Here is a 22,058-nt window from a genome sequence, read left to right as displayed (position 1 = left end):
TCTCCATCTTCCTCCGGGCAGCAGCCAAGATTTATAGCTTGCCTGCATTGGTTGGTTGTTTTTTCTTTTAAACCCTAATAAAATTTCCTCCAGCTTCCTTTTGAGTTTCTTCTTAAATTCTTTTATTAATGAGACTAAGAACCTCAAGAGGGGACTCTGATTTCCCTAGTAACAGGTGGCAACTCCCATGGGACTTCGCAGAATTTCCAGTAACAAGCACATGAGAAGGAAGACACGTAATATAATACTGAAACTTGAAAACAAGAATTGAGTTTTTTTTTTCTCCCTTTTTTGAGACAGGGTTTTACATTGACTATAACCAAGAATAATCTTAAATTTGTAGTGATTCTCCTGCTTTTGCTTCTGGAGTATTAGGAGTATAGGTGTGTGCCACTAAGTCTGACTTTTTGAGGGTTTAATATTCATGTACTTGAGACACTTGCAGATCGTTTATTCAGTCCACAAAAAGTTAACTGCTTTTATTCACTTAAAGCGCAAAATAAATTTCACCTTTTCCCACTGAGGTCTTTTAAAGTTCCGACAAATTTGTAATATCTCCCCCTATACATCACACTCATTCATCACAGATTGAAATTCAGGCCACCAAAAAAAAAAAAAAAGCAAGCTGCCTGCAACACTCCCCCTTTCACACAATGTGGGCTCATACAATGCGGTTTTAATCTTTAATCATTTGCATGTAACTTACTTCTTCATCCTCCCAAGGCCCTCCCTCGATCTTACACCTCTCACCATTCAGGTCTCCAGTAGTAAAAGCAGTTTTCCAAGCAGTTTCTTAATTAATCAGGTTGGGTAAACCAGGTAGAGCCCCGCCCCCTAGGCGGGGCCACAGCGCCTGGCGGAACCCGATGCCTACTCTGGCTCCTTTACAAACGATTCCTTTACAATCTTCAGAAGAGAGACACACACAGAGACAGCCAATCAACGGCCGCGGTCCTCGGCGTCCGGAGCGGGGCCAGCCCCGCCCACTCCCAACCTCCCGCGGGGGCCGTCCGAGACTCGCGGGCTCCCGCAGGCCCCGCCCCCTGGGCAGGCGCGGCGGTCATTGGATGGCACTCGGCTGGCAGTCGCCGGCGGTTGCTGGGAGAGGGAGGTGGGGGCGGGGCCCGCGGTGGTCCAAGGGGCCCGAGAGAAAGGCTGCTAGGCGCGGGCGGGTGCGCTGGGCGGAATCGAGCGTCTCGGTGGCGGTTTGCTGGGCAGCCCGCGCGGCGGCGTCGCGGTGCGGGAAGCGGACCCCGTTGACAGCTCCGCGTCTTCCGGCCGCGCCACTCGGGAGGTGGCTTCCTCCTTGCGCTCCCTCCGCGAATCTGCGCGGCCTTGGAGGAGAAGCGGGAGGCAGCGGCGGCGGCTGCAGCGGAGGTCGTCGGGGGCGGCGGGCGGTGAGCGCGCTCCCGCTTCCCCGGCGGCGGCCGCAGGACAATGGAGGTGGCTGTAGAGAAGGCGGCGGCGGTGGCGGCTCCGGCCGGGGCCGCAGCAGCGGCGGCACCGAGCGGGGAGAATGAGGCCGAGAGCCGGCAGGGCCCGGACTCTGAGAGCGGCGGCGAGGCGTCCCGGCTCAACCTGTTGGACACTTGCGCCGTGTGCCACCAGAACATTCAGAGCCGGGTGCCCAAGCTGCTGCCCTGCCTGCACTCCTTCTGCCAGCGTTGCTTGCCCGCACCCCAGCGCTATCTCATGCTGACGGCGCCCGCGCTGGGCTCTGCAGAGACCCCTCCACCCGCTCCTGTCCCCGCCCCCGCCCCGGGCTCCCCGGCTGGTGGTCCTTCGCCATTCGCCACCCAAGGTGAGAGAGGGGGCCGCGAGGTGGCGGGCGCGACCGGCTGTCACGCGGCGAGGTGGGGGTGAAATGGGCCCGTGCCGGCTGAGCGACTCGGCGGTCCTTCACTTTTGCGGAGCTCTGAGGGTTGTAGGGAGTTAGCAGCTCCCCGCTGCCTCCGGGAAGCTTTGTCCCGGTGCATACGATCTGGATCAGCTCGTGTACACCCGGGTTATACGCGCCGGAGGGAGGGAGGGAGGGATGGAGATGAAGTGATGGGGATTTTCTTTGATGATTGATTGCAGATTGGCTGCCGTCTGTTTCGAATCTTGTGCGTTCCGGGCTTTTTACCTTAATGAGTTCCCTCTCCATTCCCTCCGTTGGGGACAAAGGAACCAGGAGAAGGAGTTTTGTTTGTTGACTGCTGCTTTCGGAGATTTTATTTTGAGCGATTCGATAAAGGATAGAAAGTAAATAGACTTCCAAAGTCTTTTGTAAGCAGTGGTTGGAAGTTACTTTCTCTTTTGTGGTGCTGCTATTGGGTAATTAGTTTTTGACAGGTAGTTTCCATTGCTTATGTTAACAGGTTTGAAGCATTTAAAGTGATTTGAAGTGCAGTAATTATTTCTGGGAGAACGCTTGAAGTTTTTAACTTTTAATAATGCGAATATTTGGGCAAATTGACATCTTTAAAATACGAAGTTACCGAGGAAGGGAGATCTTTTTCTGTTGCTTTGAGGTTTTTTGTTTGTGTTTATGTTTTGGTTGGCTTATGTAGTAGCCCAGACTTGTCCAAAACTAGTAATCTTCCCGCCTCAGCCTCTTCAGAGTAAAGATAACAGGCGTGAGCCTTCACAACCGCTGGCCAGTCAGTTTTAGCATCTCTTTTAAAGGGAATAATTGCTTTGCGTTGATTTGTTAAGTAATTACATTAGGTCAGGATGCAGTGGCTGGCTTGGGTTGTTGACTTAGAAGCACTTAGCTCTATTTGACAGCAGTCCTTAGAATAGAAAACTATTTTCCACGGGTCTCTGTTGTTAACAGGAAGCCCACTACAGGGAAAGCCCACCAGAGAGAGACCACTCAGACAGTCTATAGCCAAATGAAAGTATTCTAGCCAGCTGGATTACTCTCAGGTATCCAGGATGCAAATGTAACCCATTGGTTTCAACCTGTGGGTCCAGACCCCTTGAGAAGGAGGAATGAACCTTGCACAGGGGTAGAATATCTGATACCCTGCATGCTAGACATTTACATTATGATTGATAACTGTAACAAAGTTACCATTATGATGTACCAAAGAAAATAATTTTATGGTTGGAGGTCACCATGACATAAGGAAGTGTGTATTCAAGGGTGGGGGCACTAAGATTAAGAACGTAGGTCCTTAGAGAAAAGAGTTTTTTTTTTGTCTTGTTATAACAGCTCTGACTGTCCTGGAGCTTGCTCTGTAGACCAGGCTTGCCTGGAAGTCACAGAGATCCTTCTGCCTCTGCCTCCCTAGTGTTGGGATTGAAGTTGTGCACCAGCACTGCTCTGCAAGGGGCTTTCAGAGGCACATCCTTATCTTGCCTTGCAGCTGCAAGAGATTTTGTGCAAGCAAGCAGTTTAACAGAAGCCAAGATAAATTAGCTAGGACATCTTGACTTTGGGTTTTTAGATTTTGGTAATTTTCCATGAGTCTCCATTAAGGAAGCCAAACTTTAGTCAAACCTAAATGGTCTCAGGAAAAATATAAGAGAAACCGCTGCACTGTCTTGCCCTGTAATATTACCTAATTAGTCCTATGGGCAACAAATAGTTGACTTGTGCTGTTCCAGGGTCATGGTTGGTTCTAAGGATCAGAAGCTTAACTAACTTTATTTTCTATTTGATACATTGGCCATGCAGTTGAGAATGCAGGATTCCACCATTAGCTGCATCAGAGGTGGGAGCGGGCAGGATTCTTTTTACAATCTGGTCAGTGCCGTGGTATCTTAGACTTTCAAGTTTGAAACATAATACTTGGGTCTGAGGAGTTCAACAGGTTTTTTGTTTTGTTTTGTTTTGTTTTTGTTTTTGTTTTGTTTTTTTGTTTTTGTTTTTTTGGCTTGGTGGAGATCTGTAACTACTCAGCTCCTACGACTCATGGAAAGGATGAATCTGCAACCAGCAGCATCTCTATTTTTTATCCGTAGTGGCTAGTTTTCACCCAGTCAGCCTCCCCTAAAATATGTTCTAAGTGGTTCCATGAGCTGGGCTGTGTCAGGGCTACCAAAACTTGGAGAGGCCCCAATAATTCTAGAGCTACTTCCCAAGTGACCCTATTTAACTCTGGCTTCTGGAGAATTCCCCTTTTTAAATTTTTGCCAATGACTATTGGCCATCCTTTTGGGTAATCAGATAAGCTTCTAGTATGGCTAAGATTTCTTCTGCTTTTGATTATTTTTTCCTGCTGAGGTTAGCAGTTTTCTCTGTATGAGCTCCATGGATCTGGGCCATGGTGAAAGCATGTTGCTGACCAGTGTATTTGATGATAATGCTATCTTTCCTCCAGTAGAATGCTTAGGTCAAAGCTAACATCGCAGCTCATTGAGTTGATGTTCTCCTGCTTAAAAACTGTAAAGTAATTTATCATTTTACATAACTGTTGACTTAGACTTCCTGCTGTTCTAGTTCTTTCTGAAGTCTTGCAGGCTGGTTCAATCTAGCTGTTCTGGCTTAAACTCCAAGCTGACTGATTCAATCTGGCTTTTCTCATCTTTTCACTTAATTGTTCTGCTTGACCTCAAACTAAACCTTAATCTTCTGTCTACTGATTCTCTGGTTTCAACTGCCTTTACTGACCCTCACATAATTGCATGAACTCAACTCCACTGATTCACTGCACTCCCAAGTCAACTGCAGCGACTGACTAGAACTCAAGAGATCTGTATGCCTCTGTTTTCTGAGTGCTGGGATTAAAGGGCATGTACTGTCATGCCTGGGCCTGAGCTTTTCTTTCCCTGGAACTTTCCCAGGCTAGCCTTGAACTCAGAGATATGCTTGTATCTATCTCCTGGTATTAGAGGTGTATCTGTATTCCAGACAGAGTAGCCATTTTACTGGATTAAAATTCCTCTACAAAAGATTGTGAATAGAAACTCTTATCTTGGGTCACTACTGCTACTCCTGCATACCTGATTCCATCTTGAACAAAACTACTTCCATACTTCATTTGGTATTATCATTCTTGATAGACTAGGTCAGACAGTAACTGCAAGTCATGCACAAGTTCCAAGAGATCATCATCCTGAAGCCGACTTGGCAGGGTTGAGGGCTGGTATCTTGTGGAACCAAATGTGGGGTTGCTCCAGAAGCAGGACTTGGTATTGAGTCCCCTCATCCCACACCAGGCATTAGACATCTATCTCTCAGGTATCTCCCTCAAGAGGGCCTCAAAAGAGCTGCTAGGAACAGTTCTTGCCCTGATATTAATTTGTCAGCTTGTTTTACCAGCAAGATAGAGGCAGCTATGGCCTTTATACATGCTGTCTGTGGGGAGCCCCCACCACAGTACTATTCTTTGACATCGCCATTGCCATTTTAACTTCATCTGCCATTTCTGAAGCTACTAACAAAGCCTGCTTTAGTTTCTCTTCTCCCATAAGTTCTCACTTATGCAAGTTCTCACTTATGCAGGTTCTCACTTATGCAGGTTCTCACTTATACAAGTTCTCACTTATGAGGGTTCTCACTTATGAGGGTTCTCACTTATGCAAGTTCTCACTTATGCAGGTTCTCACTTATGAGGGTTCTCACTTATGCAGGTTCTCACTTATGAGGGTTCTCACTTATGCAGGTTCTCACTTATGCGGGTTCTCACTTATGCAGGTTCTCACTTGTGCAGGTTCTCACTTATCAGGGTTCTCACTTATGCAGGTTCTCACTTATGCAGGTTCTCACTTATGCAGGTTCTCACTTATGCAGGTTCTCACTTATGCAGGTTCTCACTTATGCGGGTTCTCACTTGTGCGGGTTCTCACTTATGCGGGTTCTCACTTATGCGGGTTCTCACTTGTGCGGGTTCTCACTTGTGCGGGTTCTCACTTGTGCGGGTTCTCACTTGTGCAGGTTCTCACTTATCAGGGTTCTCACTTATGCAGGTTCTCACTTATGCAGGTTCTCACTTGTGCAGGTTCTCACTTGTGCAGGTTCTCACTCATGCGGGTTCTCACTCATGAGGGTTCTCACTTATGCAAGTTCTCACTTGTGCAGGTTCTCACTTGTGCAGGTTCTCACTTATGAGGGTTCTCACTTATGAGGGTTCTCACCTATGAAGGCTCTCACTTGTGCAGGTTCTCACTTATGAAGGCTCTCACTTGTGCAAGTTCTCACTTATGCAGGTTCTCACTTATGAGGGTTCTCACTTATGCAGGTTCTCACTTATGAGGGTTCTCACCTATGAGGGTTCTCACCTATGCAGGTTCTCACTTATGCAGGTTCTCACTTATGAGGGTTCTCACTTATGCAAGTTCTCACTTTAGTTTTTCTTGCATAAGTTTCCATTTACTGTATCTAGAGCTGTTTCTGTTAGACTTCCTGTTGCCCTGTTTTCTCTCTAGTGTATAACCTGTAACTCTTTGCAATAAAAATCAGACTTGTCAGTATATCCTGTCTTGCCCCATTCCTTCGAGTCTCCTATTCCCTTTCCCAGGTCTATTGTTGACTGACCCGTGGGCCGGGTCAGCTGTCCATCTAACTGTGACTGGGTCAAGTGTATTAGATAAGCCACCAGTCTTTTCCAGAATCTCAAGGTTTTTGTCAGGATACCTTGGGAATACCTCTGGCTTCATCCACATACAAGTTAGATGGCTTAGTAATATGTGGAAGGGCCAGGGCAGATACCAGGGCTTTTTACAGGGCTTTGAAGAAGGCCCTCTACTTAATCTCAGTCCATTCCAAAGGCTTTGTACTCCCAGCATACAAGAGTTTGGCTATCTAAGCAAATCCCATTTTCACAGCCAGCAATATCTAACTGCCCCCAGGAATTTCCATACCTGTTTTTTCAGAGATTTGTAGGGTAGCTGAAATACAATCATAGGAAAGCATGTGTTTTCCTTCCTCTAGGTTGTAGCCTATGTATGTGACCTGAGGGAAGCACAGTTGGGCCTCCTTGGCTGGGGCTTGAAGGAACCCTAAAAGACCTTCTTTTGGCTGTATATCTTCCTCTTCAGTGGTCAAAGCTATGAGATCATCATCTATATTACTGAAGCAGGTTGCTCTGTAAACTTTCTAAATCCCACAAGTTGATATTTTCTCATTCAAATCCTTCTAATTTCTTCAGCTTTCTCCTTATGTCTGGAATAGACTATGTGACAAAGAATATTAGTGACTCACTGTTTTTTAGGGGCATCTGGGTTTATAGGATAAATACCTGATAATGTGTCACAGACCTTTTTCATAAATTCAGCAGGCAATTCATTATCAGCTCCTTGAGTATTCTGACTTGGCTTGGAAAAGTTGATGAGTTTTCTGGCCACTTTTAATCTTCTCAGTGATGTTTGGCAAGAATGTCCAATGCATCCTTACATTTATTGATGTTAGAATCTCTACTTGGTTGGGTAGATGGTTAAGGTACACTCTGCTTGGGTCTTTGTGTTGGGAAGTGTCCTGCCACCCAGTCCCAGAGCCAGTTGCTGTCCAGCCAGATTCAGGTGTCCTTGGCTGTGTACAGAGGGTGGTCAGAAGCTTTGGCAATCATGGAAAGTCAGCTGATATATATATATATAAAGTCTTCAGTAGGCTGGTAGGGCTTGGGGCTTCTCCTAAAAGGGAGGGTTTTGGCTGTTCCAGTTATAATATAAATCACTGGTGGAGAAAGGGACTACTTTCCTTTCCTCCTCCTTCCTTCCTCTGGTCTGTAGCATGGTCTTTGTGCTTTGCCCATGGGGAGAAGGAATGATGGTCTCATAGCCCAGACAGGGCCTGTCCTCCCCATAGCCAGAGACTGTGTGATGGTGAAAGAAGAGACCACGTATAGTAAGTAGAGTTAGCTTCCTGGCCTCCCCTCTGGGGAGAGCCATTTTCTCTAGCTCCTCTTGTATCTTCCATTGTTCCAGTCAGAATATAATGAGGTCCATTTCTTCTGGTGAGCAGGGATAAATTAGCTGGGGTATCTTTAACTCCAGTTTCTAGAATAGAGTTTAGTGATTTTCCACTGGGCTGTACATCCAGGAGATCAAATTCTTGTCAAACCTAAAGTAGCCTCAGCAAGAATAAAGATGGAAGAACCTCTGTACTGAGTTGCTTTGTTACAAATATTTGAGTTTATGCTGTTGCTATTCATAATAAACCACCTTTTTATCTCTAATCCTTGAGTTAGTTACTTGCCATTGATTCTCATAAAGAAACTTGCTATCTGTGAAACTTCGGATACTTTATTAGGTTTCAGGAAGGAGATGGAGTCTCATAGTAGTTTATCTCAAAGGGGCTTGCTTCATGGGAAGGTGATGCAGGTATAACATATATCCTATTTTTTGTTGGTTTTTGAGACAGGATCTCACTGTGTAACCTTAGGTAATCTCTGCCTTTTGAGTGCTGGGTTCAAAACCATGCTCTATCACGCTCAGATAAATATAAGTTCTTAATTACAGCTATGTTCATATTGATGCTGAGGAGTAAGCCATGTAAAATAAAAACACACACTACCATGAAGCTCCCAGTTTTTAATTCTTAACTGTATTTTAGACATTCTCCTCTCCAAGATTCTCCTTAATGCATATGAACTGTTTTGCCTCCCTTACATGTATGTATGTATGTATGTATGTATGTATGTATAACACATACATGCCTGGTGCTCATAGATACCAGAAGTGTGTGTCAGATTACCTGGAATTGAACTTGCAGATTTGAACTGCCAGGTGGGTGTCAGGAAGGGAACCCAAGTTCTCTCTCTGTAAGAGAACAGAGTACTTCTAACTACGGGGCCAACTCTTCAGCCCTGTTAAGTTGTCTTCTACAGGAGTCCTTAAAATTTAATTTTACTTTGTGTGTGTTTTGCCTGCTTGTATATATGTGTAGTGCATGACTCCCTGGTACCCTTTGAGGCCAGAAGATGGAGTTGGATCCTCTGAAACTGGAGTTAGCTAGTTAAATGTGGTGCTGTCAGTGGTTTGAACTGCCGACCATCACTTGGGCTCCAGCAGCCCTCCTTACCCAAAAGTGGCCTATACAGGTTTTTATATAGCCTATATACAGCCTGGTGATATTTTAGTTCTCTAGATAAAAATACAGCCTAAATGCTGTAAAAGTTAATGACGTTATATAGTTTATGGGGTAGTGAAAAAAAATCTATAAAGTAAGTAGGTAGTTTTTCTCATCTGTACTTGTTTGAATCCACATGTTCAACCTACAGTGATTTTTATAGTATTTATGTAATTTTAAACCACTGAGTACTTTTATCATGTATTTGTGCTCATGTGTGGACTCAAGAGTCACAGTGGGTGTGGAGAGGGGTTAGAGGGAGGCTTTTCTGAGGTTGTTTTCTCCATGTGGGTTCCAGGGCTCAAATTCAGGTCATTTGACTTGATGGCAAGCCTTTTCTTTACCTGCTAATCCTTAAATAGATTTTTGTAACTACCTATATTCAGAAATTTGCATAATTCTAGAAATAAGACTTAGTGCCTGATCTTGACACTTGCCTTGAACGAGTGAGAATCTGGATGAAGAAAATTCTGGGACTCATTTCTGAGACAAGTTTTAAGTTCCAGACTTCACTTGCTAATTTTTCAATCTTTTTGGTTTATTATAGAGCTAAAAGAAAACATTTAGCTCAAATGTAAACTTTTTATACTACGGAAAAGTCTAATGAACTTCTTTATAAAGGGTTAAAGTTTCTTGTTTGAGGTAAGTTCTTTCTAGCCCAGGCTGCCCTTGGTGGATCTTGCCTCAGCCTCACACCTGCTAGTATTACAGATATGAGTGATCATATCCACAGAGTAAAGATTTTGCTTATAAACTGAATGGTGGTCCTTTAATCTGAGGCAGAGGCAGGAGGATCTCTGTGAGTTGGCTATCTACAGAGTGAGTTCCAGAACAGCCAGAGCTACACAGAGATATCCTGTGTATAAGGAAAATAGATTCTGTTTAACATGTTGTTCTTGCATGCCCAATGTCTCTCCTCCTATAATGTGGTCTTGGGATTGAAATCGGGCTTGGCAGCAAGCACCTTTTCCTGCTTAGCGTTTCCATCTCACAAGTTAGTGGTTTTGTTTGGTGTTTTAGTTAATTTTGTTCTTGTATAATTTTATACCTATATATAATACATTCTAGAATTGTCAGTAGCCAATAGTAGCAGGAAGAGTAGGGGCTCATGAGGCCAACCCCATTCTTGCTTGACAAGCGTAGTCTGGTACTAGATCAACAGCAGTAGCCACAGCTTCGATGAGTTCCTGATTGAATGGCTGTATCTGCCTAGAAGATGACATTTTTCAGGATTTCTGTTTTCTAGCTCTTGAATTCTTTCTGCCTCCTTTTCCTTGGTGTTCCTGAAGCTTTAGAGTAGGTAATATAAATTTCTTGTTTAGGTCTGAATTCTTGTTCGTATACTTAATGTGATAGTTTGTTTATGCTTGTGCCAAGGAGTGGCACTATTAGGTCTGACCTTGTTGGAGTAGGTGTGTCACTGTGGGTGTGGGCTTTAATACCCAGCCTTAGTTGCCTGGAAGGGGAGTATTCTGCTAGCTGCCTTCAGATGAAAATCTAGAACTCTCAGTTCCTCCTGCCTGGATGCTGCCATGCACCCACCTTGATGATAATGAACTGAACCTCTAAACCTGTAAGCCAGCTCCAATTAAATGTCGTCTTTATAAGAATGCCCTTGGTCATGGTGTCTGATCACAGCAGTAAAGCCTTAACTAAGACTTAGTTTGGCAGCCATGAGTGTGTATTTACCATGGTTTACTGCAGAGTCTTCTTTATTAAGGTTTAAAAGTAGCATTTGTCTCTGTGAATAAACAGGATATTTAGAAGGCATTTTTATACCATGTCCATTTACTAGCCAAGTATAGTAAGTGCTTTCAACCCTCTTGGATTGACTTTCCCAAGCATGGGTGGTTTTGGTTCGCTTTATTTTGTTTTGAGACAGTCTTACTATATAGGCCTAGCTGCTCTTGAACTTACAGAGATCCATTGTGCCTTTGCTTCCCAAGATCTGGGAGTAAATACAAGTGCTCCGATTAAAGGACCACCACCCAGTTTACTCACTGGATATGATGGCTCATATCTGTAACACTAGCAGATATGAGGCTGATGCTAGATCAGTCACCAAAGATCCAACTAGGGCAGCCTGGGCTAGAACTTATCTCAAATAAGTAACTTTAACCCTTTGTGCAGAAGTTTTCCCTAGATCACACCTAACAAGCATGGGACTTTGACCAGGTTTCCAGTATTAGGAGGCATGGATTTCAATTTAAGGGGACATGCCTCAAATCCTAACAGAAAGCAGTTGGTTACCCTCAAACAGTCATGCCATTATTGCAGTTGGGCATCTTCCCATGCAAGTTAATATTGTAGTTCTAGGGTTCATAGCTCCATTATACCTTAGATTTCCCACCCCTCTCCCAACCCCAAGCATCTTGCATAGCACTTTCTGGCACTAAAAAAGCTAGCCAGAAAGGGAAGAATGCTTGATTTCTCCATTTTGGAATCCTAGAGTGTGGTGTCATCAGCAGTAGCGTTTGTTTGTTGTTTTTGTTATTTTGTTTTGTTTTTTGAGACATTGTGTCTCTATGTAGCTCTGGCTTTCCTGGAATTCACAGTGATTATTCACCTGCCTCTGCCTCCCAAGTGCTGGGATTAAAGTGTGTGTACCACCAAGGCTGGCCTTAGCAATAGGCTTAACATCTACATCTGGTGTACAGCCTAGACGAACTGCAAAGTCATGTATTTGGGGAGGATTTCTATATCAGTGTCTTTCTTTGTGGCCCTCTTTGGCATAAGCACTCTCTTAACCACTGAGCCATCTCTCAGAACTCTAACCCTGAGATTTTTATTTGGATAATTGCTTCTAGGACTAGTATGGATCAGCCATGCAGGTTATCTCTTTTCAAACTCTTTTATGATAATGTTTATATTTATGTATGTATGTGTGTATCTATGTGTATATATATATGCATGTATACATGTATATGTGTATGTATATACATACATATACATACATACATACATACATACATACATACACACACACATACATATTGATTGGTGGTTGTTTTGTCTTAATGTATGCCTGCACATATGTATGCTTGATGGCCTTGGAGGCCAGAAAATGTCAAGATCCTCTGGAGCTGGCATTGTAGACTTTTGTGAGTCCTCCACTTGTGTGCTTAGAATAAGGTTTACTTGGTTATCACCTTTCTTCACATGAGTCAAACAGCTTCTATTGGCTAAGCAGGTAATTGAAGTGTAGAGCCACAAATCTGAGGTTATATAGCCTAAGCTGGCCTCAAATTTTTTATCCTTTTGCATCTGCCTCCCAAGTGCTGCCATAAGAGTGTATCACACTTCAGGATCATAGTTTTACTAAATAAATGCATGTCAACTTATAAAACATAAAAGTAGCAGGAATAAGGGCCGAGAGATGGTTCAGTGGTCAAGAGTGCTGGCTCCTCTTTCAGAGGACCCTCTCTCAGGTCCCAGCACCTGTAAAGCAGTTCACAGAGGTCTTTAACTCTAGCTGCAGAGGATCTGATGCTACTTTTTGGCTTCTGCAGACACTGTGTACATGTATTGCACAGACGTGCAGCTAGAACACCTATACACATAAGTCATTATTTTAAAAAGTAGCAGCAGTAGAAATTACACAGATTTGTTACCATTCTAATTAATTCTCTAGAACCTTCATCCAAATTGCTTTTCAAAGGCTCTTCCTTAAAGAAAGTAAGGATAAAAGTCTTGACTGTCCTTTTGTTTTGAGACCTGGGCTACTCTGTCTTCTCCTTTCTGCCTTCTCTCTCCACCTCCCTTACCCCCGCCCAGTCACTGGCTCCTTTATTTTACTAATTAAAATGGGAAGGTTCAGTTTCTTGAGGACTTAACTAGGGAGCCCTTCTTTCGGAAGTAAATTAGCATTAAAATACAAACAGCTTCAGGACAGTCTATACTTCTTGTTTCTTCTTCATAGCATTACTTTGGCACTATGTTTTGAATTATTTATTTATTTATTTATTTTTTTGTAGTCTACACTAGCCCAGAACTGCATAGCCAAAAATGTTCTCCAGTTGTCTATGTAGCCATGGATGGCTCTGAATTTAATCTCTTGCCTTCTGCATGCTGAGATTGGTTATGAGATTGGCAGGTGCTGCTGTTAAATGCTGAGCCAGCCCTTTAGCCCCACCATACTGCCTGGCTCAACAAGGGAAGCAGCAGTAACTTTGACAAAGATAATTAGGGTACTAGCCAACGTTTCTCAGTCACTTAGATGCTCACAATTTCAAATTTCTTCCAATAACTTGCTCCCTTTCTCATGTCTTATTTCTGTATTTTCTCTTTTATTATCATTTTTTATTCATACATTAATGATCCAGGCTAACAGGCTTCCCTTTGATATCCCCATGCTTACATATATCTTCCATTGATTTTGGTGCTTTTAGCACAGGATCTTGAACTGTTGTGTGGACTCAAGTGATCCTCTTATCTCAGCCTCCCAAATACCAAATTACTCCTCGATGTTCAGCTCAGGTTTTTGTTACTCTTTTTGAGATCTCACAGCTCTCTAGTAGCCCAAGCTAGCCTTAGACTCCCTATGTAGAAGAGGATGATGTTGAACTTCTGATCCACCTGCCTCTGCCTGGGATTACACTGGTATTACACCCAGGTTTTATTGTTTTTGCTTGTTTTGTGTTTTAATGCTTTTTCCAAACACATGTGTAGTAGGTAAGCATTACTAATGAACTAACTTACTCTCGCCCTGCATTTTCAATATACAGTCAAGAAGTGGACTTCAGAATGAGATGGGCTAGAAGGAGTTGAACTCGGTGGTAGGAACTTGTATAACATGTACACAGAGTGCATTTGAGCTGTAATATTTAGGAGTGAGATGGTGTTAAATAGATTATCACACTCATGTGAGAAAGAATGCTAAATTTCATACATGCTATGACGAGTATCCTGATGATAGGTGTTGGGGCTGCCACAAACTCTAATGGTAGCTTTGTGTGGTTTAGATAAAAAAAAAAAAAAAGCCTCCATAATGTTCAACTTACCAAGCACTATAGTTGCTCTGAAGTTACAGATCTTTATATACTGTAGTCCCTATTGTTCCCCCAAATACTAATTATCATTTATATGTGGTTAGAAAAGTAAGTCTGTATAAGTTGTTTAGTTTTTTTTAACTAAAATTACTTGAGTCTAAGATTATGGGTCACCATTTCCAGTCCTCTGCCATACAGAAGTCCAGTGTGGAGGCTACTTTAAAAAGCCCATCAATTTTAGCAGCCTTGAAAGTCCCTACATCGCAAGGTACAGACTGAGGTAGGAAGAGTGCCCCATTACTTCTTCCTACCAGAATCCACATCTAGGGCATTCTGTGATCCTAAAAGTTGGAGACTGAAGCAAGAATGCTGAGTTGAAGACCACCTCGGGCCTTTTTTCCTTTTATCCCCCCAAGGAAATGTGAAGCAGGATGACTCAGTGGGTGAAGGTTCTTGTTATGCAAGCCTGACATCCTGAAATCAGTCTGCAAAACCAGTTACTGAGAGCTGCCCTCTGACTTCCACATGTGAGCCATGGTGTGTGCCTGCTTCCCCACATCCAGTAGTAAATAAAACATTCAAAAGGTGATTTTGAATTCCAGTAACTGAGCATATATATTGTTTTTCCTTTGGAGTGTTTACTCAAGGTTGGGCTCATGACTTGCCTCTTCCCCAGCTTTGAATAGCCCTGAGGAATCAGGGCTGCTAATAGATGATAACCTGGTGTTCCTGGGAATTAAACTCACAATTCACTGATAAGGAAGTATGTGTTCTATAGAAAACTAACCATTGTTATACAATTTTGGTTTTGATTTCATAGGGCCGGGTTTCCCTATGTTCTGGCTGTTTGGGAACTCGCTCTGTATGTTAGTCTGACTTTGAACTCAGAGATCTGCCTGCCTCTGCCTCCCAAGTGCTGAGATTAAAGGCATTTACTACAACTAATTCTTGATTGGTATCTGATTTTGAACTCTATAGTATTAGCTATATGGAGCTGATAAGATTGCTTTTCCACTAGCCTTGGATTTCTTTCAATTCTTGACCTTATTCTAACTGTGAAAAAGGTAATACTTGTCTACAGGCATAGCAGCGTTAATGACAGAACCAACATCTTATAGAAACTTTACAGTTTCACTGTAAGGTCATTAGCAGTGACTAACAAGGGAATTGGGATCAAGAATTTCAAAACTAGAAAGACTCTTTGAAATGACATTCTTGTTTGGGAATTGTTGGGGTAGGGAATCACCACACAAACTACTTAGAAACCAATCTGTCAAACAGGGCTGAACACACACCCCAAGACTGACCAATCAGGCATACAGTCTAGACTCAGCTAAACAGAGACCCTAGCCAGGGTTCTATAGAACTATTGAGCCTGAAATTCAAAGGTTGGTGCCAAGTTATTCCTCTAATGAGGATTTAGGGATGGGGACTTCCTTAAGAACATGTCTTTGCTGTACACTTACCTCCTTCTCATTGGTTGGGATATTCAGCTATGGTAGGGGACTTTCCTAACATTCATGTCAGTCACGTCAAGCCAACCAGGATGTCAGTTACCCATACATGCCTCTTTCTGCCAAGTAGGATGTCAATTCCAAGGGAGGTCTTGGGAACTTAGTCTTTATTTGACCACTACTCAAAACAGAACTCTGTTTTGAATGGCTTCTCTTATAGGCATTTTCTCTTTCCTCTCTTCTCCTGACTCTCCTGTTCCAGACCCCACCCACATTCATCTATAATTACTCTATTTTGATTTTTTTTAGGTTTATTTTTTATTTACAAGTAAATGAAATTTTTTTTTGAAAAGAAATGTAAACTCTGAGATAAGAAAAGCATTATAAAGACATGATCCTTGGCTCCACAGTGTGAAGGAGATCATGCCACTGTTTAACAGTAAACCTTGGCATGGTGGAGCGAATCCCACCTGCAATCCCACAAGCTAGAGGTGATCCTGGTTTACATAGTGAGTTCTAGGTCAGCCAGGACTATGTGTTGAGACTGTTTGAAGAAGAAAAGTAAAAATAATATGCAATTGTTTTGTTTAAAAACAAAATCCCATGATTTCTTCATGTTGGCATCCATGAAAGAATAAGATCACTTTTCAACGTGATTCTCTGGTCGAGTGTGTGCGGTCAGGTGACTGCACCTGCTCATACAGGATTGGTGACATGGCCATCATGTAAATGCATGTTTGTGGTGGGGTTAGGTAGGTAGTAGAAACCAGATAGGGGCCTAGGTTAATCAGCCAGTGAATGGGAGGTGAAAGAGGTATGTGGGACGTTCATGAACTGTTAGAGAAGTTGACCTCTGACAGAGGAAAGTGATAAGAAAGACAAGACCAGGAGTAAGAAAAAAATGGAGAGGAAAAGTATTTCTTTATTTATTTTTATAAACCCAAAGGCTTTCACTAACATTTAAATGGAAGTAGGAAGAAAGAATCCATTGAGGCAAACTATTGAACATAGAAAGGAATTTGAGTGGTGAAGCTTTTAGGCAGACTTGGAGGGATGAGTGGAAGGCCTGGGAGTTCAGGTAGAGGTGGTTGATTTGTTGTACTCAGGAGGAGAGGTTAGAAAAACTGAGAAACTTTGTGTTTTGAGCTCCCACCTATTTCTCTTTCTATTAGAAATAAAATCCTGATAGAATATAAGCAGAAAATAAGCAACGTTTGAGAAGTGGAGTTCTGCAGTTGGTCAGGAAAAGTGGTGTTATTCCAGGCTGTGAACAGAAAATGTATCCTAATACCTTCCTCCTCCTAATACTGTCCAGTGCCTTTCTAAAGTGGCAGTATACTTTCAGGAAGTGCTACAACGTGCATTTTCAAAATTTACTGTGGGTCCGAAGTAAGGAGTTTGGTGTAGAACATAAACCAATGTTTATTGTACTGAAAAATAGTTGGTTTTTATTATGACATAAGCAAGCCTCTGATCTCATTAAGGATTTGATCACAAATAGTTTTAAGGTGTTATTAAACATGTTTTCTTTTTAATTTGGTTTGCTTTTGCAGAAATGAGGATTAAACCCAGTATATTTTAGCACTTGATTATACCATTCGGCCCTGGTTTTTTAAGACAATGTCTCTCACTATGTAGCTCATGGTGGCCTAGAACTTTATAGCTCAGGTTTGTATCAAATTTGACATGCTCTAATCTCAAGCTTCCCAAGTGTTCAAGCAAACTCAAGCATGACTTTAAAATTGTTAGTCAAAATGTGATAGTTGGACCAGAAATGTAGCTAGGTTTGTAAGACCCTCAGAGAGGACCTTTTCCCCAGAGGAGACCCTCGAGCCCAAAAACCAAGCGGAGACCACTGGCTGCAATCAGCATGAGGGTTTATTTGATCAAAGTACACAGGTACTTTTAGTCTGATGTCTGCGGACCCAAACGGTGTCTCCGATCTGGAAGGGGTATGGCGTTACCAGATGGTCGAGTTGGTCTTGGTAGGTGGCAGCCAGGGGCTTCCAGATGTCTCGTTGCACAATTTGCAGGGCCTGTAGGTGGGCTTCCAAAGAAGGACTGTTAGCATAGGCTGAGACATTTGAGTCCAGAAAATTAACAATTGGGGTCGGGGCCCCATACATGATTTCAAAAGGGCTCAGGCCGTGGGGTCCTGGGGTGTTGCGAGCCCTATATAAGGCTAGAGGTAGGAGGAGAACCCAGTCCTTTGTGCCAGTTGCAAGTGTTAATTTAGATAGTCTCCTTGATGGTTCTATTCATTCGTTCTACCTGTCCTGAACTCTGGGGTCTATATGCACAGTGTAACTTCCAATCAATCCCCAGTAACCTGGTCACCAACTGACTTACCTGGGAGACGAAAGCGGGCCCGTTATCTGACCCCAACACTTGGGGCATTCCATACCTGGGAAAGATTTCTTCAAGGAGTTTCTTGGTGACTACCTTGGTTGTTTCAGTCTTTGTGGGGAAGGCTTCCACCCATCCCGAGAAGGTGTCTGTAGTGCTCCTCCCTGGTTAAGGAGGTCTCGCTCCAAAAGCTCTTTTATCTTTTTGGTTCCGAGATGGGTCAGTTTGTGCAAATGTGAGATTAACTCAAAGGTCAGTTGCTCAGGCATAACAGTTTTCCCTTGGAAAATCCACCGCTCTTGTTTGGGGTCATAGGTGGCCATCCATTTTCTTTTGGAGGTGTTTGTCCTCTTGGGTGTAACACCAGGGGGCCGGCTTATCTTCATCTGGGCCAGCCGCTCCCTTCAGGGGGAGAATCTGCTTCCCCAGGGTGGCTTCCCAAGCAGTAGCATCTGCCATTCGATTGCCCCGTGCTTCAGGACTATCTCTCTTTTGGTGCCCAGGGCAGTGCATGATACTCAGTCTTTTGGGTAGGAACAAGGCCTTTAGGAGAGCTAGGATTTTAGCCTCATTTTTGATCTCTTTTTCCTCAGGGGTGAACAGCCCTCTTCTTCGGTATATTTCTCCATGAATGTGTGCGGTGGCAAAGGCGTATCGACTATCTGTGTACACATTCAGTCTCTTACCTTGTGCCATCCGGAGTGCCTGGGTCAGGGCTATAAGTTCAGCTCGCTGTGCCGAGGTACCAGCAGGGAGGGCGCTTGACCAAACCACTTGATCCTTAGTGGTTACCGCGGCTCCTGCCTTCCGCTCCCCACCTACCAGGTAACTGCTGCCGTTGGTGAACCAGGTGTAGTCGGAGTCTTGCAGAGGTCGATCTGTGAGGTCTGGTCTGGTTCCGTGGATCTCCGCTCCTCAGATGTCGGGAGCAGAGTGGCCGGGTTCAGGGCAACTACTGGCCTGAATCCTACACGGTCTGCATTCAGCAGCAGAGCCTGGTAGTGGGTCATGCGGGCATTGGAGAGCCAGCGGTCAGGAGGTTGCTTTACCAAGGCCTCCACAGCATGGGGCGCTAGAACGGCAAGTGGCTGTGCCAGGGTCAGTTTGCTAGCGTCTTTGATCAACACAGCGATAGCTGCCACCATCCTTAGGCAAGGGGGCCAGCCCGAGGCCACCAGGTCCAATTTCTTGGACAGATAGGCCACTGGGCGTCTCCATGGTCCCAGCTTTTGGGTGAGCACTCCTTTGGCATATCTTTGCTTCTCATCTACAAATAACTCAAAAGGTTTGGTAAGATCTGGGAGCCCCAAAGCAGGTGAGGATAATAGGGCTTGTTTAATGTCTTTAAAAGCTTTCTGTTGCTCGGCACCCCACTGGAATGAGGTTCCTGATTTAGTGAGCGGGTACAAGGGGGCCGCCATCTCAGCAAATCCGGGAATCCAGAGGTGGCAGAACCCTGCTGTCCCCAGAAACTCTCTCAACTGTCGGGGATTCTTTGGGACTGGGATCCCTGCCACCGTCTGCTTCTGGGCCTGGGTTAGCCACCTCTGCCCGTCCCTCAGCTGGTATCCTAGGTAGATTACTTGAGTCTGGCATATCTGAGCCTTTTTGGCCGAGGCCCGATAGCCTAGGCGTCCCAAAGTTTGTAAAAGGGATTCAGTGCCTCGGTGGCACTCTAGCTCAGACGGCGCTGCTTCTCTCAAGTCCTGCACCAGTCGGTAGTCACCCATCCCTGGTTTCTTTACAGGAAGGAGGGGAGTGTTCCAAGGGGACCGGCAAGGGACCAGGATGCCTTGGTCCAAAAGTCTCTTTATGTGGGGCCTTATTCCTTGATGTGCCTCATGTGGCATGGGATATTGTTTAATGGAGACTGGAGTCGCTGCCGCTTTTAATTCAATGACCAAGGGAGCCTGTGGTTTGCAAGTCCCATGTCTCCTGTCTCCGCCCAAGCTTGGGGAAATCTTTTAACCCAAATGTCCATCTCCAGGCATTTTGGCTCGTCTGGTTTAGGTTGTAAGATCTCAAAGATCTTATATTCATCTTTTAATTTTAAAGTGAGGACCTGGAGTGGGGCCCCTTCAGGGCCTGTTAGTTTGGCTCCTTCTCCCTCAAAGTGGATCTGAACATGCAGTTTAGTGAGAAGATCTCTGCCTAGTAGTGGATAAGGGCAGTCAGGAACATGTAAGAAAGAGTGAGTCACCTTACCAGTCATTTAACAAGGTCCATTCTCCCATGCACAGTCTGCCACTTTCATTTTCGAAGTTTGACCAACATGTTGTTCACTCGGTCCCAGACCTCTGACCAGTGATCTAAAGTGAGGCTCAAGGGGGTGGTTAGAGACTGTCTCAATTTATCTTCTGAGAAAATTAACACAGAAATTAGACACACAAATCCTAGTACGAGAGACACCCAACACAGAGACGCGCTGCGCGGCTTCGGAGTAAAACCGAAAGCAAAAACTCAGACGGAGACGTAGAGGGTCCGGATCCCTCGTCTCTTACCAGAGCCACGTATCCTTCCGATACGGGCTGAGCCCCGAAAAATCGGGCTCCAGACATCCTTGGAACATCTTCCAGGGCTGCGGGGTGAGAAGTCCGAGCTCGTCAGCTCCTTCCCTGGCCCGCCAGATATAGAACAACTCAGATCTGAGAGTACTGAATGCAGACTGTGATAGACACATAGACACACAGACAAATCAGGTAGACAACAGAAGACTAAACGGACGCTGGCTTTACCTCCTGGTGGATGGTCAGTGGTCCCTGGGCGGGGGAGTCTCCAGATCTCAGTGGGACCTCCAAATGTAAGACCCTCAGAGAGGACCTTTTCCCCAGAGGAGACCCTCGAGCCCAAAAACCAAGCGGAGACCACTGGCTGCAATCAGCATGAGGGTTTATTTGATCAAAGTACACAGGTACCTGCGGGCACACAGTCTCTTGGAGGACTTGCACGCCCCAGGCTTGGGCACTCGCTCTCATAGGGTTTTAGGAAGCAGGAGCAGGCTTACAGAAGCAGATACATGGTTACAGGGATTTAATTGGTTGATTTAAATGAGGTGGTGGGTCGAACTGGGGGCAAGGTCCTTAGCCACCTGCCCAGGACATGGTGATTAGATAATAGCTGACTTGGCCCTATCTTGGGTGGGGGATTTCTGCAAGAACCCTCTACACCCTCTTTTGGTACCAGGTGGCTGACCACAGATAACTGCTCTGCCTTGCCTTTTACCTTGAATTAACTGCTCTGCCTTGCCTTTTACCTTGAATTCATGCTTATCTGTGCAGGCCTTGTTCCTGCAGTCAGGCTAGTTCAATGGTGGGGATCTTTCAGGTTAGTCAGTGAGAGTGTTTGCCTAGTATGCATGAAGTCCTTGCTTCCATTCCCAGTGACATGTAAGACAAATCAGAGGTCAGCTTGGCCACATAACAAGTTTCAGACCATCCTTGAGAATCATGAGACCTTGTTTCAAAACAAACCCAAAAAAACTGGTTTATAAAACCATCAAGAACTCAATAACAATCAAAATTATCTTATGCTTGTATGTTTTGTAAAATAGAATATTTTGCATATATATGTGGATGGACTATGTGAAAAATTTCATAGTCCACATTTAAAAGAAAGCTTAACTATTTGCTGCAAAGTAGATTTAGTATTGTACCTTGACATTAATAGTATGTACAACTGTAAGAAAGTAAGACTGTGTACTGTTAGTGGAAGTGTTGGGTGATAAGCATATAAAGAAATTATTTAGCAAATTGAAAATTCACTTTCTGTTGATTATATGGTCTTTTATAAATGAATCTCAAAGATGCAATACAGAAGCATAAAATGTGATGTTTCATTGCTAATACTGAATGTGACTGAAGGGATACTAAAAAAATGAGGATCCCTATATAGACCAGTGGTTCTCAACCTTTCTAATGCTGCCACCCTTAAATACAGTCCCTCATGTTGTGGTGACCTCCAACCATAAAATTATTTTTGTTGCTACTCCACAACTGTAATTTCGCTACTGTTATGTGTAACTTTAATTTTTTTCAAACCCTAATTTTAATGATAGTTCTTAAACACTTTACCTCCCTTTTATCCTATCAACTACCAGAGGTAGTGGAAAAGAAAGGACACAGGGGTGGGGTGGTGGAGGAGATGGGAGGGTAGACCTGTTTAGGAAGGTTCTTTGGAGCAGTTCCCATCTATGTTGTCTGGAAATTGACAGTTCAGTTCATAGGTCAGAAGCAGCTCGATCCACTTGTAAACACTTTACAGAAATATCAACTG

The 22,058-nt window shown here is 44.1% G+C and overlaps 1 protein-coding gene across 2 annotated transcripts in view; it reads left to right on the top strand.

Moving 5' to 3' along the window:
* Window positions 1–1,020: 1,020 nt before the first annotated feature.
* Window positions 1,021–22,058, top strand: part of TRIM24 (tripartite motif containing 24) — a 97,227-nt gene continuing 76,189 nt past the window's right edge. For both annotated transcript variants that reach the window (XM_080932034.1, XM_080932033.1), the window contains exon 1: window positions 1,021–1,801. In XM_080932034.1, coding sequence (XP_080788160.1) covers window positions 1,438–1,801 — 364 coding nt within the window. In that variant the 5' untranslated portion in view covers window positions 1,021–1,437. The remainder of the gene's footprint in view (window positions 1,802–22,058) is intronic.

This window comes from Micromys minutus (genome assembly GCF_963924665.1).
Source record: "Micromys minutus genome assembly, chromosome: 18".
Classification (NCBI taxonomy): Eukaryota; Metazoa; Chordata; class Mammalia; order Rodentia; family Muridae; genus Micromys; species Micromys minutus.
Note: the sequence above shows the minus strand (reverse complement) of the source record. Positions and strands in the feature narration are given on the sequence as shown.